At 36.6% G+C, this 12,406-nt stretch overlaps 1 protein-coding gene across 7 annotated transcripts in view; it reads left to right on the forward strand.

The window, feature by feature from the left end:
• Window positions 1–12,406, forward strand: part of KMT2C (lysine methyltransferase 2C) — a 150,499-nt gene that overhangs the window by 70,036 nt on the left and 68,057 nt on the right. For 6 of the 7 annotated variants that reach the window (XM_026843345.1, XM_026843346.1, XM_026843344.1 and 3 more), the window contains exons 13-16: window positions 4,833–4,952; window positions 7,367–7,483; window positions 11,785–11,886; window positions 12,059–12,163. In XM_026843345.1, coding sequence (XP_026699146.1) covers window positions 4,833–4,952; window positions 7,367–7,483; window positions 11,785–11,886; window positions 12,059–12,163 — 444 coding nt within the window. The remainder of the gene's footprint in view (window positions 1–4,832; window positions 4,953–7,366; window positions 7,484–11,784; window positions 11,887–12,058; window positions 12,164–12,406) is intronic. The other variant, XM_026843349.1, reaches the window with a different exon arrangement.

A 12,406-nucleotide genomic window follows, 5' to 3' on the forward strand; every position in this document is an offset into this window, starting at 1 on the left:
TTATGCTGCTACAAACTTATTCCATTTTGGAGAATGTGGGTTTTTTCTGTGTCAGCGTAAGAACTCCTGTCAGTAAGGTGCTCATCTAGTAACAGTGTTTGTTAGGATAGTATATTATCCATACCTTCAGTTACAGGTAAGCTTTAAATCTACATCCAGCCCAGTGAGAAGACCCTCTGTCTGCCAGGCTTAGCTGGCAGATATCCTGACTTCCCATGGGTTTTGGTCCCTGGACTGTCTCTGCCCTGTTTCCATTATCCTTATGGAGCCAAACTGGTTTTTACATATTACTGAAATGTAGCTGTTTGTAGATTAGAGATACTCACTAGTAGCTGCCAGTGTGCTAAATTTTTTACAGTGCTGTCCTCAGAGTTGTGTCTGCACAGTGTCTTCTCCATGGAACATGCAGATTCTCCACCCTTGCCTATAAACTGCAAATTTGTACTGGGAGCCGGACCTCTGTTTGATCTTTTTCATATTTCTTTTTTTCTGAAATAGTAGTCTTAAAAGAAATAATCATGTAAGTTTATTGATGACTAATCTGACATATATCTAGCTTGAAATAACTCTTCACAAGGAAAATGGCTGTGTTTTTCTGTGGAGGTATCCTTTAAATTATATTGGGTATATTCTATGTATCTGAAATGAACAAATTTGAAAGTTATTTTTGCTGCAGCACTGTGTACTGGAAAGCATAATATGAAGTCAGTAAATGGAGGGCATTGCAACATATGCGTCAAAGACTGGTAGGTAAAGAGTTGAAAACGATCTGCAGAATAAAATAGAGTAGTAAATAATAACCTTCTACTGTGTTTGTTATACTGTAAATATTACTTTAGAATGCTTTCCATGGAAAATACTGTGATTAGAGGTATTTCATTTCATCATGAAGATATTGGTGGTCACTGTTGATGGCTCACTACATATTTCTAGGTGTTTTAAGAGATTTTCTTAAATGACACTGAAAAATGCAAAGCACTCTGGTAGGTTTGGGTGTATGTTCTTTCTTGGGTATTAGGTTTTTTTTGCTGTCTTCAATTATATGGTACCACTGAGTATGTTGTTGTAGTGGTAGATGTTGGAAAAAAAGATGAAAAGGAGGTTTTTTTCAAGGATTAGTTTATGTTACTTTTTTTTTATGGGGGGAGCTGTATTTTTAACTGATTAGATTTTGTTCACAACCCTAAAATTACATTAAATATTAAATTGCAAATCCAGCTTTGTGCAGTTGTGATTGCAGTAGATTTCATAAAGCGTTAAGCAGCTAAACACAGTCAGTGGTAATTTAGTGAGATCTCCTGACCCTTGCTGACATTGGGTTTCCTTTTGTTATAATTTACTTGCAGCTGTGTTGTTCAATTTCAAGGACTCAAGAATATGATGGAGAATTAGAACTTCCTGTTTCTGTCACAGTACATAATTATTGCCGTGGTTCTGATGTAAATGAACTGAATAGAACTTTCTCTTCAGTGTTGTGTGGTAATAGGCATTAATTAAAAGCCAAAATATAATTAATTCATCTCTTTGATGTAATTCATTTGTTCACAGTACTGTAGAAGTGTATGCTTTTAATTTTATCTGACCAAGAATTCAAATGTTTCTGATCTAGAATAAAACTTGGATTAAATTTCCAATTTAATTCTTACCAATATGGTTCATAAATCATATACAATTCATTTTGTTTTGCAAGACCAACTGTTTCATATTCAGATTTAATATACTATTAGCTTTTTAATCTTACTTAATCACTAGAGAAGTGTGTCGTCTTAAAAAGAAAATTTTTGTAGGTCCCAAATATTAGTAGGTAGTTTTAGTTGTTGATTAAGCATTTTCAGCATGTTTGAGATCTTGATTTTGACCCTTAACCAGCATGTTGCCTCCCTTATAAATTGATTTAAAGATTGTTTCTGCAATACACAGATTTTCTTTGTATTGCTGTACAGATTTTCTTTGAGTTGCTGTATTCTAAGAACAGTTTATACATTATGAATTTTAGAAATATAGGGAAACTGTAACTAAAATTCAGTGAAAGTTTTAACTTTATGGTGCTAAAATGGAATTTTATTTGGTATTAAATACATGTCTAGCAAAGTTACATTTGCTGTTGCCACAAATCTGCTAATGTAGTTGCTAACTAATGTGACAGTGCTTCGTAAAAACGTGAGATTTCGACAGAGAAGTGATTCATAAACTACAGTGCTCTTGATATAACAAAATCAGACTTCAGTCTTGCCATGTCTGCCTGGTGGAACTTGCTGCAGGCTTGAAGAGAGGGATTCACCCAACCGCAGTTATCCGCAGTGTTAAAGATCTGCTGTAGTCACTTTGAGGTTCCCATTAGAACTGCTGGAGAGAAGGATGACATGTAGGGTGAGACTAAGATGACACCCTATGTCCCACGCAGTGAGTTGCTCTCTGCAAGCACCCGTTTCCTTTCCTTGACCATGCAGGGAGCCCAAGGTGGTTCAGCAGAGGTAGTGTGATGTGTGTTTCAGAGGAGTTGCCCCAGGAATGTGTTTTCATAGGTGTATCAAACCTCCATTTCTGTGGAATCTTTCTTGCCTTCTTTCCCCCTGTTTAGGATTTGGTGTGGTTGTGCCCATGTTATGTCACAGATGTTGCACCCTTATGCTCTGGTTGTGAACAGGGAGTCCCGTCCATCTATAGGTTTGCAGGTGCAGAAGGTTGGGCAGAAGCTTAACACTATTCCCCTGTTAGAGGTTGTTAATCCTTTTGATCTGCTGAGTTGTCTGTGTGATGACCGTCTAACTGAAGTCAAGCAAAAAATGGGGATAGCAAAATCTTAGAATGTAAGCTGTTTAATCAAGCATCCTCACTGTAGCCCAAGTGCAGGTGAGCAGTTGCTGCCACTTGTTGTTCAGATGGAGTATTTTTTGGAAGCACTTTGGCAGAGGGGAAACAATGATGGACAGTTGAAGACATACAGGTAGTCTTCTGGCCGCTAGGCACTTTGTAGGTCGTATGTCTAATTATCATCTTGTGTGAGCAGAATTGTAAAGTTCTTATTTTTGAAAGTGCTATAATGTGCATATTCCCCTCACCATGCAAGCATAGGTAAACTCCTAGAAAGCAGATCTGCATGGAGTATGACTGTGTCCACACTGTGGATTGTGCCACTTGAACATTGTTGGCATTTTTAAAATGCAACTTTTATGCATAATTGGGCTTTTACATCACTGTCAAGCTTTTTCTTTTGGATTTATTGTGCAAGTTTGAGTACTGAGCTCTCTGAGCCGTTGTAGGTTACTTCCTACCCAGCTCTGCAAGCAGGAGGCATCATACAAGCTTTTTCCTCATCTGCTTGACAGTAAGCGAAATGTTGGGTCACGTTTCACCTTCATCAGCAAATTGAGCTAACCTGGCCGTTCCTTACATTGGATTAGGAAGGTCTTGCCCGTGATCCTTCTGGCTTGAAATCAGTTGAGGGGTAGTTTCAGTCAGCACAGCTGTGAACAAAATACCGATTTACAGCCTGAGATGAATATATGTTTTGATGAGTTGTTGATTCCAGAGAAACTGTTTCCCATACAGGCTTGATGGAGAATATTTCATTTCAGAAAAAAACCCCACGTTTTGCAAAGCTATCTCATTTTTCTTAATGCTTATTATTGCATAGCCCAGTATTCAAAGCGTAAATGTGTTTGGGCTTGCCCATGTGAGCCGTTATGCATGTGTGAATAGTTGGGACTATTAGTATGCATGAGGTTATTCGTCTGTGTATCATCTGTGATTCTTTTGCTGAATGTCATTCTTGAGAAGGTAAACCTATACTTTTCATCTGTTCTACTTCTTACCTTGGTATTCATTATTTCTTACTCTCACAAACTTAGAATTAGGAAAATGTATTATCTTTTAACTATTCTAATGTGTAAATTTAGAATGAAGTTATTTATGATGGCTGTCTCCTCCAGTATTTACTCAGGGTTCATGCAAGTCTTCCACTGATTTTAATGTGTATGAGGAACTTCAGTGTTGTTTTCTTTTCTTGCCCATCTTGGCATTGTCTTCTTTTTTTTTTTTTTTTTTTTTTTTTTTTTTTTTTTTTTTTGTGACAGTTATACAGTATCCCGCCATGATGGGAACTATATAAAATGTAATATATTAGTTTAAAAGAGTTTGTAGGTACACCATATGGATGTATATTATTACATGTATATAATAACATATTAAAATTTGATACCACAGCATAACATGAAAACACTGGGGTGAGAAAAGCTTAGTATCAGGGGTTTATAATGCTTTATTTGTGGCAAACTTGCAGAAAAGAGATACTTTGTCGATTACCATGGCTGCTGTTCTTTTTTTTTTTTTTTCCTCAGTGATTTATTTATATTGATTTTGTTTCACATGCTTCTCAAACTAGTTGTTGCTGTGATTGTCAGTAGTTCAGACTCAAAAGTTGACTAAGGCCATCTGTTCTTTCAAATTGTGATTTGAAGTGTAAAAGGGGATGTTACCATCTCAACTACTGTCTTCTTCATTTGATGCAGTAAAATTTAGGGGTATAAGTTGTTATGATTGCTTGCTTTCGATTTGTATTATGCTTTGTTTATAAAACTCATTTTGTTATACATAACCATTGGAGGTTAATATTTGTTTTAGTGTATGTTTCAATGAGAATCTAAAAATTTCCCACCTTCCTCTCACTCAGCAAACTAATTGACTACTAAGTTAACGTAGAAATGCCTATGCCTGCATGTGCTTTGCTTTTCAGATTTTTTTTTTGTTGCTTGCTTTTTTCTTTTTTTCTTTTTTTCTTTTTTTATGTTGCGAAGTTTTATACATCTATTTTCTCACCTACCGTATCCTAGGGGACTTGGAGTACCAATAATACAGTCAGCCCACCTTCCTGGTCCCCAGACATTTCAGAAGGTCGGGACATTTTTAAATCCAGACAGCTTCCTGGCAGTGCCATTTGGAGCATCAAAGTGGTAAATAATTTGAATTTATTTTCATGTATCCATTGCTATCTTTCTGCTGTAGAGACTAGTGATGAAACTCTGTATCTTGCAACTGAATTAATCTTCCATTCTATTGCTGTTTAAGGCCTTTAAAAATTATTGAAACTTCGGAGCTTTCAGGTTAAAAAATATATGCGTTCCAGAGTGGACAGTATGATGGCATTGCCCTCATTTTCAGTGGCAAAGAATAGCTTGTATTACCAATTTTTGTGTGTCTCAAGTACTTCACTTTTTGTGGTTGGCTTTACGTAGCTGTCAAAAATAAATTTCCTGAGAAGGAAAATGTCCTTAAGACTGACAGTATGGTAAGCCAGGCACGGAAAGGAGCAGAGATGTAGAGGGTGGCTTGAATTTATTGTGGAGAAATCTTGTGGAGTGGATTCAAAGTGACATCGTTCTTAGCTTATGGGTGAATAAATAACAACTTTCCTACCTGATTAGATGGACCAAAGCTTGTATCCACAGTGACATTTACTATTAAAATCACCTGAAATAACTAGGTGGAATTATTACTATTTTTAAATAAAGGCAAAGAAGCCAAATGATGAAACTCTGACAAATAGTTGTAGCTTTCCAATGATTTATTTTCATCTCACTTTAACTCTCATGCTAATTTTATGTTAATTTGACATTAGCTTAGCTTTTGCTGCTTCAAGCATTAATTTTCAGCTTAATATTCAGCATTAACATTGATACAAATGTGTGCTTACTCCTGTTACTAGTTGTGTGAAAATAACAATACTGATACCTAGTCTGAAACAGACTATATAAGAAACATGCCAGAAGAGTTTACATCCTAAAAAATTGTTGCTTGTATGTCCTGTGTGTGCATATGTATTAACTCCATGTATATGTAAGGACAACACTTCGTCTCACCTTAGTACATATAAATATACTTCAGCCATCAGTAGCATCCTTCCTTTCACTTCCTAAAACGGCATCGCGTTACATTGCCTCGTTGTGTAGAGTAAGTGAACTTAATTTCTCTTTCCATTGATGGATATTAATAAAACCTTAACATTGAGGTGTTTGGATTCTCCCTTTAGTTACAACCATAAACTTCTGTATCTTACTTAAAACAGAGGTTGACATATGAAAAATAATGTTGGTAATACTGAGCCCATAGTGTTGCTTTCCATCCATGGAACTCCTGTCTCTGTCAGTAGAGACTGTTCATGTGTGTTGATGACACCGACCTCAAGGAGCTTTGTGGTTCCATCAGTATTGTTTTATTGAGTAAATGTTTTGTCTTGGTATTAAAAGTGGTTTCCAGCAAACGTTTGGATACTTTGTGGATGGAGTCGGGCTGTATTAGGAGCAGAGATTATTCACAGATTTGAAATGCAATAAATAATCTCATTGTTTATTTCATAGTAGGAAAGGTGTTTATTTGAGTACATACCATAATTATCATCAGTTATGCAGATCAGAGACCTAAACATGTTGTCAAGATGTCTGATATACTATCCAGAACTTGGGGACATTGTCAATATGTTCTTTTTCTCTCTGGAAGTGACTAGGGAGAATTAAAGATCCTCTTTGTGTTTAGTTAATTTTGAATTTTATTTTTTTTTTAAAGAAATTCAAAGTCACAATATTAATATCAGGTAATTATTATTAAAAACATACCTGCTTTTCCATAGTTAATTGTAGTTGAATATACTGTGAATACTTCAGAGCACACAACGCTGCAACTGTGCATCTGCATCTAAAATAAGGAAGGGGGAAAAGAAGCTGTCTAAAAAAAAGTGGGTATTTTGTAAGAAAAACATCATGTTATGAGGAATGTTGATCTGAGTGTAATTGATATAATTAATAAAAAAAGCTCTCTCTATATCTGCTGAATTAAGAGTTTCTTGGAGCCAGCCTCCAGGTTCACTTTGGGAGCAGGATTGAGTCCTAATAAATTCCAGTTTTTGCTTGATTATTCATAATGTAAGAAAAGCATCTATGATTGCAAGTAATCAAGTGTCCAGACCCTATTCAGAAGTCCCATGACTGTCTGAGCTGACTGCTTAAAAACAAAAGAAAAATAAATCATAGAATAGAGGATATTTATTTTGGATACTTTGCAACTGTGGGAAAAAAACCCACCACATCTCCATATTCCCAGTTATTCCTGAGCAGAAAATATACTTTTCTGGTTTTGGCTGCTTTCTCACTGGTGATAAAGATGATAATATTATGTCATGTAAGTAGTTAAAGGTATTTCACAATCATTTATGCAATAACTTAACGACTGTAGCCTAGTGTGCTTATATTCACTTGAAATCATAGAGTGCTTTTTTTACTTATGTTTTTCCCTAGATGCATTGAACAAGTTTGAATCCCATATAACAAAAAAACTTCGGCTTGCACTTAAATTGTTATCTTATATTGAATAGGGCCGTGGATCAGGATTCCCAGGGAAGCGGAGGCCACGTGGTGCAGGTCTTTCAGGAAGAGGTGGCAGAGGTAGATCAAAACTGAAAAATGGAGTTGGGACTGTAGTCATTCCAGGGGTAAGAACATTTATTTTTAAGTTATATTGTAGTCTGATAATATAATTTGATTCACCTCTAATTCTTGTATTTAAATGCTATATAAAACCAAAGAGCACTACAGAGCAGGGGTATTTGATAAAGCCTGGCTATTAGTAAGTGTTTGTGATGAAGAACTAGAGCACTGTAGCTTAGCGGAACTCAAGCAATTATGTGCTGCTCCTGCCACTTAAAGGGACGACTGTTTGTTGGGAGTCTTAGAGTATTCTTTCCATTTCCTCAGGTAGAGAACATGCTGGGTAAAGGCAGCACTCACTGGAACAGAAAAGAGGAGAGCAAGGCTTGCACATAAGAATGTATTAGCAGCCATAGTAGATCAGACCAGAGGTTCTACCAAGGGGACTAAAACTTGAGTGCTAGGGGAAGAGTGCAGATACAGAAGAGGCATAGGGAAGAAGGCGGCACTTAAACAGTTTGTGGCTTAGGGATTTGCTGAACGGGAGGTGATATCTTTGTCTTGGGCAGCCCATGTTGGAGTCTTCTTTCATGAATTTGTCCATTCACTTTTATAAAAACTTTTGGAAACCATGTTAACCTTTTTTTAGTTCTACAGCTCATCAGCCTGTTGTTTTAAATTGCTGCCTACTGGTTTTGTTGCCTGTTCCTTAGTGCTCTTACAGAAGAGGCAGTGAAGAGTTGTTTTCTATTCACCTCCTCCATCGATGACAGTCAGTTTCTGTAGATCTCTAAGAATTTCTCCTCCTTTTCCTTCCACTCTTTCCTTGCAAGTCTGGAGAATCCTAGTATTTTGAGTTGTTCCTTATATGGAAGCTATTCCATATTTTTTATCATCCTTGTAAGTTGTTTTGTCATGTTCAATTTTTTTTTACTTTCTGGACTTTCAACTGCCTTTTTATAGCACAGTACTCAGCATTGTGAAGTTCTTGTGCAGTTCTTCAGAGTTGTCTTTCATTTTTTTATTACTCTGAGTATCTTAGTATTGTTGGCAAGCTTTGTCACCTTGCTCCTCGCTTGATTTTTCAGATTGCACGCTGAGTGTGTTGAACTCCACAGCCTGTTAGCAGACATCCCTTATCAGATTTCCACTAGGGCTGTTCTCCCACATAGAAAACTGATACTTTATTTTACTGTGTGTGTCTTCTGTCACTACGGGGACCATTCCTCTAATTCTGTGTCAGTCTACCTTTTTTTAAGGAGCATTGGTAAAGGACTTTGCCAAAAGAATTTGTTAATGAAGTAAGCTACATCAGATTCCCCTGTCCCCAGATTTGCTGATGCCTTCAGAGATTTACCATAACTAAAACTTTCTTGACTCTTTAACAAAATGTAACATACATCAGTGTGGCTGCAAGTTCTCTGTTGTGATCAAATGTCAGATATTCTGTAGATGGTACATGGCTTCTTCCCAGAAAGCTTTGAAAAAATGGTAGTTACATTTGCCATCTCGCATTCCTACAGTACTGAAGTGATTATAAGCAAGTCATTGCTCACTTAAGCTATTTTGCACTTGAAGTCCTTTTAAAACTCTTAAATCTTAAACAGTTCCAGCCTGCTTCTCATAAAGGAGAGATTTTGGTATTAAAAACTGTTGGAAATCTGGTATTCAGAAAATTTACAGCTTTTTTTCCTTGCCATGGACTTGGCTTCTTTGAACATTTCTTTCAAAGTTTCATTATCAGTCAGCCCTGCAGATTTTAAGAGGCATCCTCTTCCTCACGTTCAGAGAAATTAATAATTTTTATGTCTTTATGAAGTAATGTCTCAGACTTAGAGCTGCTCTTTTGTGTTCTTACCTACAATCTGTTGAGTTTATACATCACTGTGCCACTTTTTTCCACCTATATAATAATTTCCTGGAATACTGTAGTATTTGGGATCTGAGAAAGGAACAAATGTGTCTGTTATTGTTCCCTTCTACAGATTTGCATGGTCAAGATTCATAAGCAGATACATAAATTTAAACATACAGGATGAATTCCACTGAGGCTAGTCATAGGTACCTTATTGAATTGGAGGCATTCACATAATAATTTAATCTTCAGTACAGGAAAGGCATGGACCTGTTGGAGCAGGTGTAGAGGAGAGCCACAAAAAATGATCAGGGGGCTGGAGCACCTCCCCTATGAGGACACACTGAGAGAGTTGGGAATTGTTCAGCCTGGAGAAGAGAAGGCTCCAGGGAGACCTTTTAGTGGCCTTCTAGTATGTAAAGGGGGCTTATAAGAAGGATCGGTTCAGACCTTTTAATAGGGCCTGTAGGGATAGGACAAGGGGTAATGGTTTTAAACTAAAAGAGAGTAGACTTAGATAAGATACAAGGAAGACATATTTTACAGTGAGAGTGGGGGAACACTGGAACAGGTCTGCACAGAGAGGTGATAGATGCCTGGAAACATTCAAGGCCAAGGTTGGATGGGGCTTTGAACAACCTGATCTAATTGAAGATGTCCCTGTTCATTGCAGGAGCATTTGGACTAGATGACCTTGAAAGGTCCCTTCCAACCCCATTCATTCTCTGATTATAAAGCACAAATTTATACTTCAAAGGCCAGTGGGATTTGTAGAACAAACTCAAAAAAATTTTGGTAACTGAACAGAGGATATTGAGCTAGGTAAATTGCTATGAACACAAAATGAACATTAGTCTCCACACTTCCTATAGAAATTTGATCTTCTGACTTGTCAAGTAAATGGCACCTTCAGAGGTCTAGAGCAGAGATGTGGCTGTCTTGTGATAGAGTAGATGAAGGCAACTATAGCAAGGGACCAGCCTTTTGCTGGATACATGTTTGAAATAGGAGTATTTTCAGTGCCTTTGCACATACTGATTCTTAATCAAGCATGAGATCATGACCAGTGGACAACTACACAAATTTGGAAACATCTTGGTATATGTTGGGAATGTGGAGGAAGGTGGCTACTGGTTAACTCAAGCTGGGTTATGGCTGGCATTAAGCAAGCATCAAAATGTCAGTGATTCAGTCAGTTCTTTTGTATGTGCAACCAGTTCCAAGAACTTTGAGGAACCTGTGGAAATACATGAGAGGGAAAAGCTCTCCCTGAACATATCAAAAGGCATTTTGGGTGTTTTTTGGTTAATTAGTTACAGCTGCAGTGCTCTCAACCGTACAGTAATTAAAGCGCATTAACAATATATCCCTTTTTTAGCTGTTACTCAGTCAATGCTGGTTTTCAGTAACGGCGTATCAGAAGGATTCCTGTAGCTGTTGTTACGATATTTGCGTTTGTCTCTAGAGTGGTGTTTGGATTTGTAAACTATTTATTATTTAAACACAACTATCTGTGTAAGACTTAAACTGTATTTAAAATAATCCACACTTATAAAATTACAACGGCTGGTGAAACAAAGTTATATTTCTCAGTCATGCTTTTGTTCTTTTATATAGAACTGTGTGCTCTTATCTTCCAAACTTCATGGCCGCTACTGGTTCAGAGAGTAAATAGTTAGGCCTGTTAATTTAAATGCATGGATAGCATTTTATGCACAGCAAGATTTGCATGAAATTCAGAGCACAGCTGAAGTCTTTTTTTCTTGTTTTTCTTCCTTAGAATCTGTATGTACATGTATATGCTGAATTAATAAAGGGCAGGTCAGAGTAACAATCTCTTGATCAAAAGGAGAACAGCTGTCTACAGTGAGAGCTTATGGATTGAGATCAAAACAGCCGTTTCAAGTTCAGTGCAAGTTTTTATGGGCAAAATAGATAAACCTCATACAGAAACTGTTAAGGGAGAGTATCGTAACTCTTGTAACTTCAGAACTCTTGCTTATTCCTCTAACATATTTGAAACATTAGCTAAACCACGTTTTAGGAACTGTGTGACAAAGTACATTTCTGCAGTTGCTCTTTGAATTAATACTCAAAAGTATATCGCTGCAATTAACTTTTCAATGAGAAGAACTTCATTGTTTATATGTAGAGAACAGACCAGATTGGTCACAGTATGACAATTTCTGCTTAGTGATTTTTTTTTTAGACTACCTCTTTCCTTCCATTTCCATTTTAAAGTGCAATGGGGTAATGTATAACGGCGAACAAAGGAGAGGGAGTGTCTATGTAAAACTGAAATACTGATGATGCTTGTACCGATGTGAAAATGTGAATTAATACAGTAATTCCTGATGAAGGTAGCTTTCTATGACAGTCCATATTCAGTGAATAAATACTTGCAAAGCTCTTATTCTCTGGTACTATTAAAATGTTAGCATATTTAGAGAGTAAGCTACATCTTGTTGCATGTCTTAGAAAATGTGCTGTGCTTGCTTTTTTTTTTAATAGGTCACAAATATGGATATTTCGTCTAACAAAGATGAGGAAGAAAACTCCATGCATAATACAGTTGTCCTCTTCTCTAACAGTGACAAGTTCACTCTCCATCAGGTTAGAATAATATTTACTGTATTTTCATTTTGGTTTTCTGGTTTAATTAGAAAAAAGTATATGAATATTCTTGTTAGGAGTTAAATTACCCAGCAAGATAGTTGGATCTTATGTGTTTTCAGAATTTAACGTCTGGCATGTGTTGCAAATATGCTGTTCTCTGTCATTTCAGGATATGTGTGTAGTTTGTGGGAGTTTTGGCCAAGGTGCTGAGGGCAGATTGCTTGCCTGTTCTCAATGTGGTCAGTGTTACCATCCATACTGTGTCAGTATTAAGGTGAGTGCTTTTGTTACATAAAAAAAATAACTTGATTACACTGTTTTTGTATTGTACTTTAAGAGCACTGTGCTGCCTTTGGTTTTGTGGTAATTATGGGAGTCATTAACTTGTTAGATATTCATCAGCTAATGTGACCATTATTTGTATGCGACTTGTGAACGACTTTAATTAAATGTCATTTTATAGTATGCATTGCCTCAAAAGAAATTAACCTTTATGTAATTTCACAACCATAAATAG

Source organism: Athene cunicularia (assembly GCF_003259725.1).
Source record: "Athene cunicularia isolate RWA chromosome 2 unlocalized genomic scaffold, athCun1 chr2_part1, whole genome shotgun sequence".
Classification (NCBI taxonomy): Eukaryota; Metazoa; Chordata; class Aves; order Strigiformes; family Strigidae; genus Athene; species Athene cunicularia.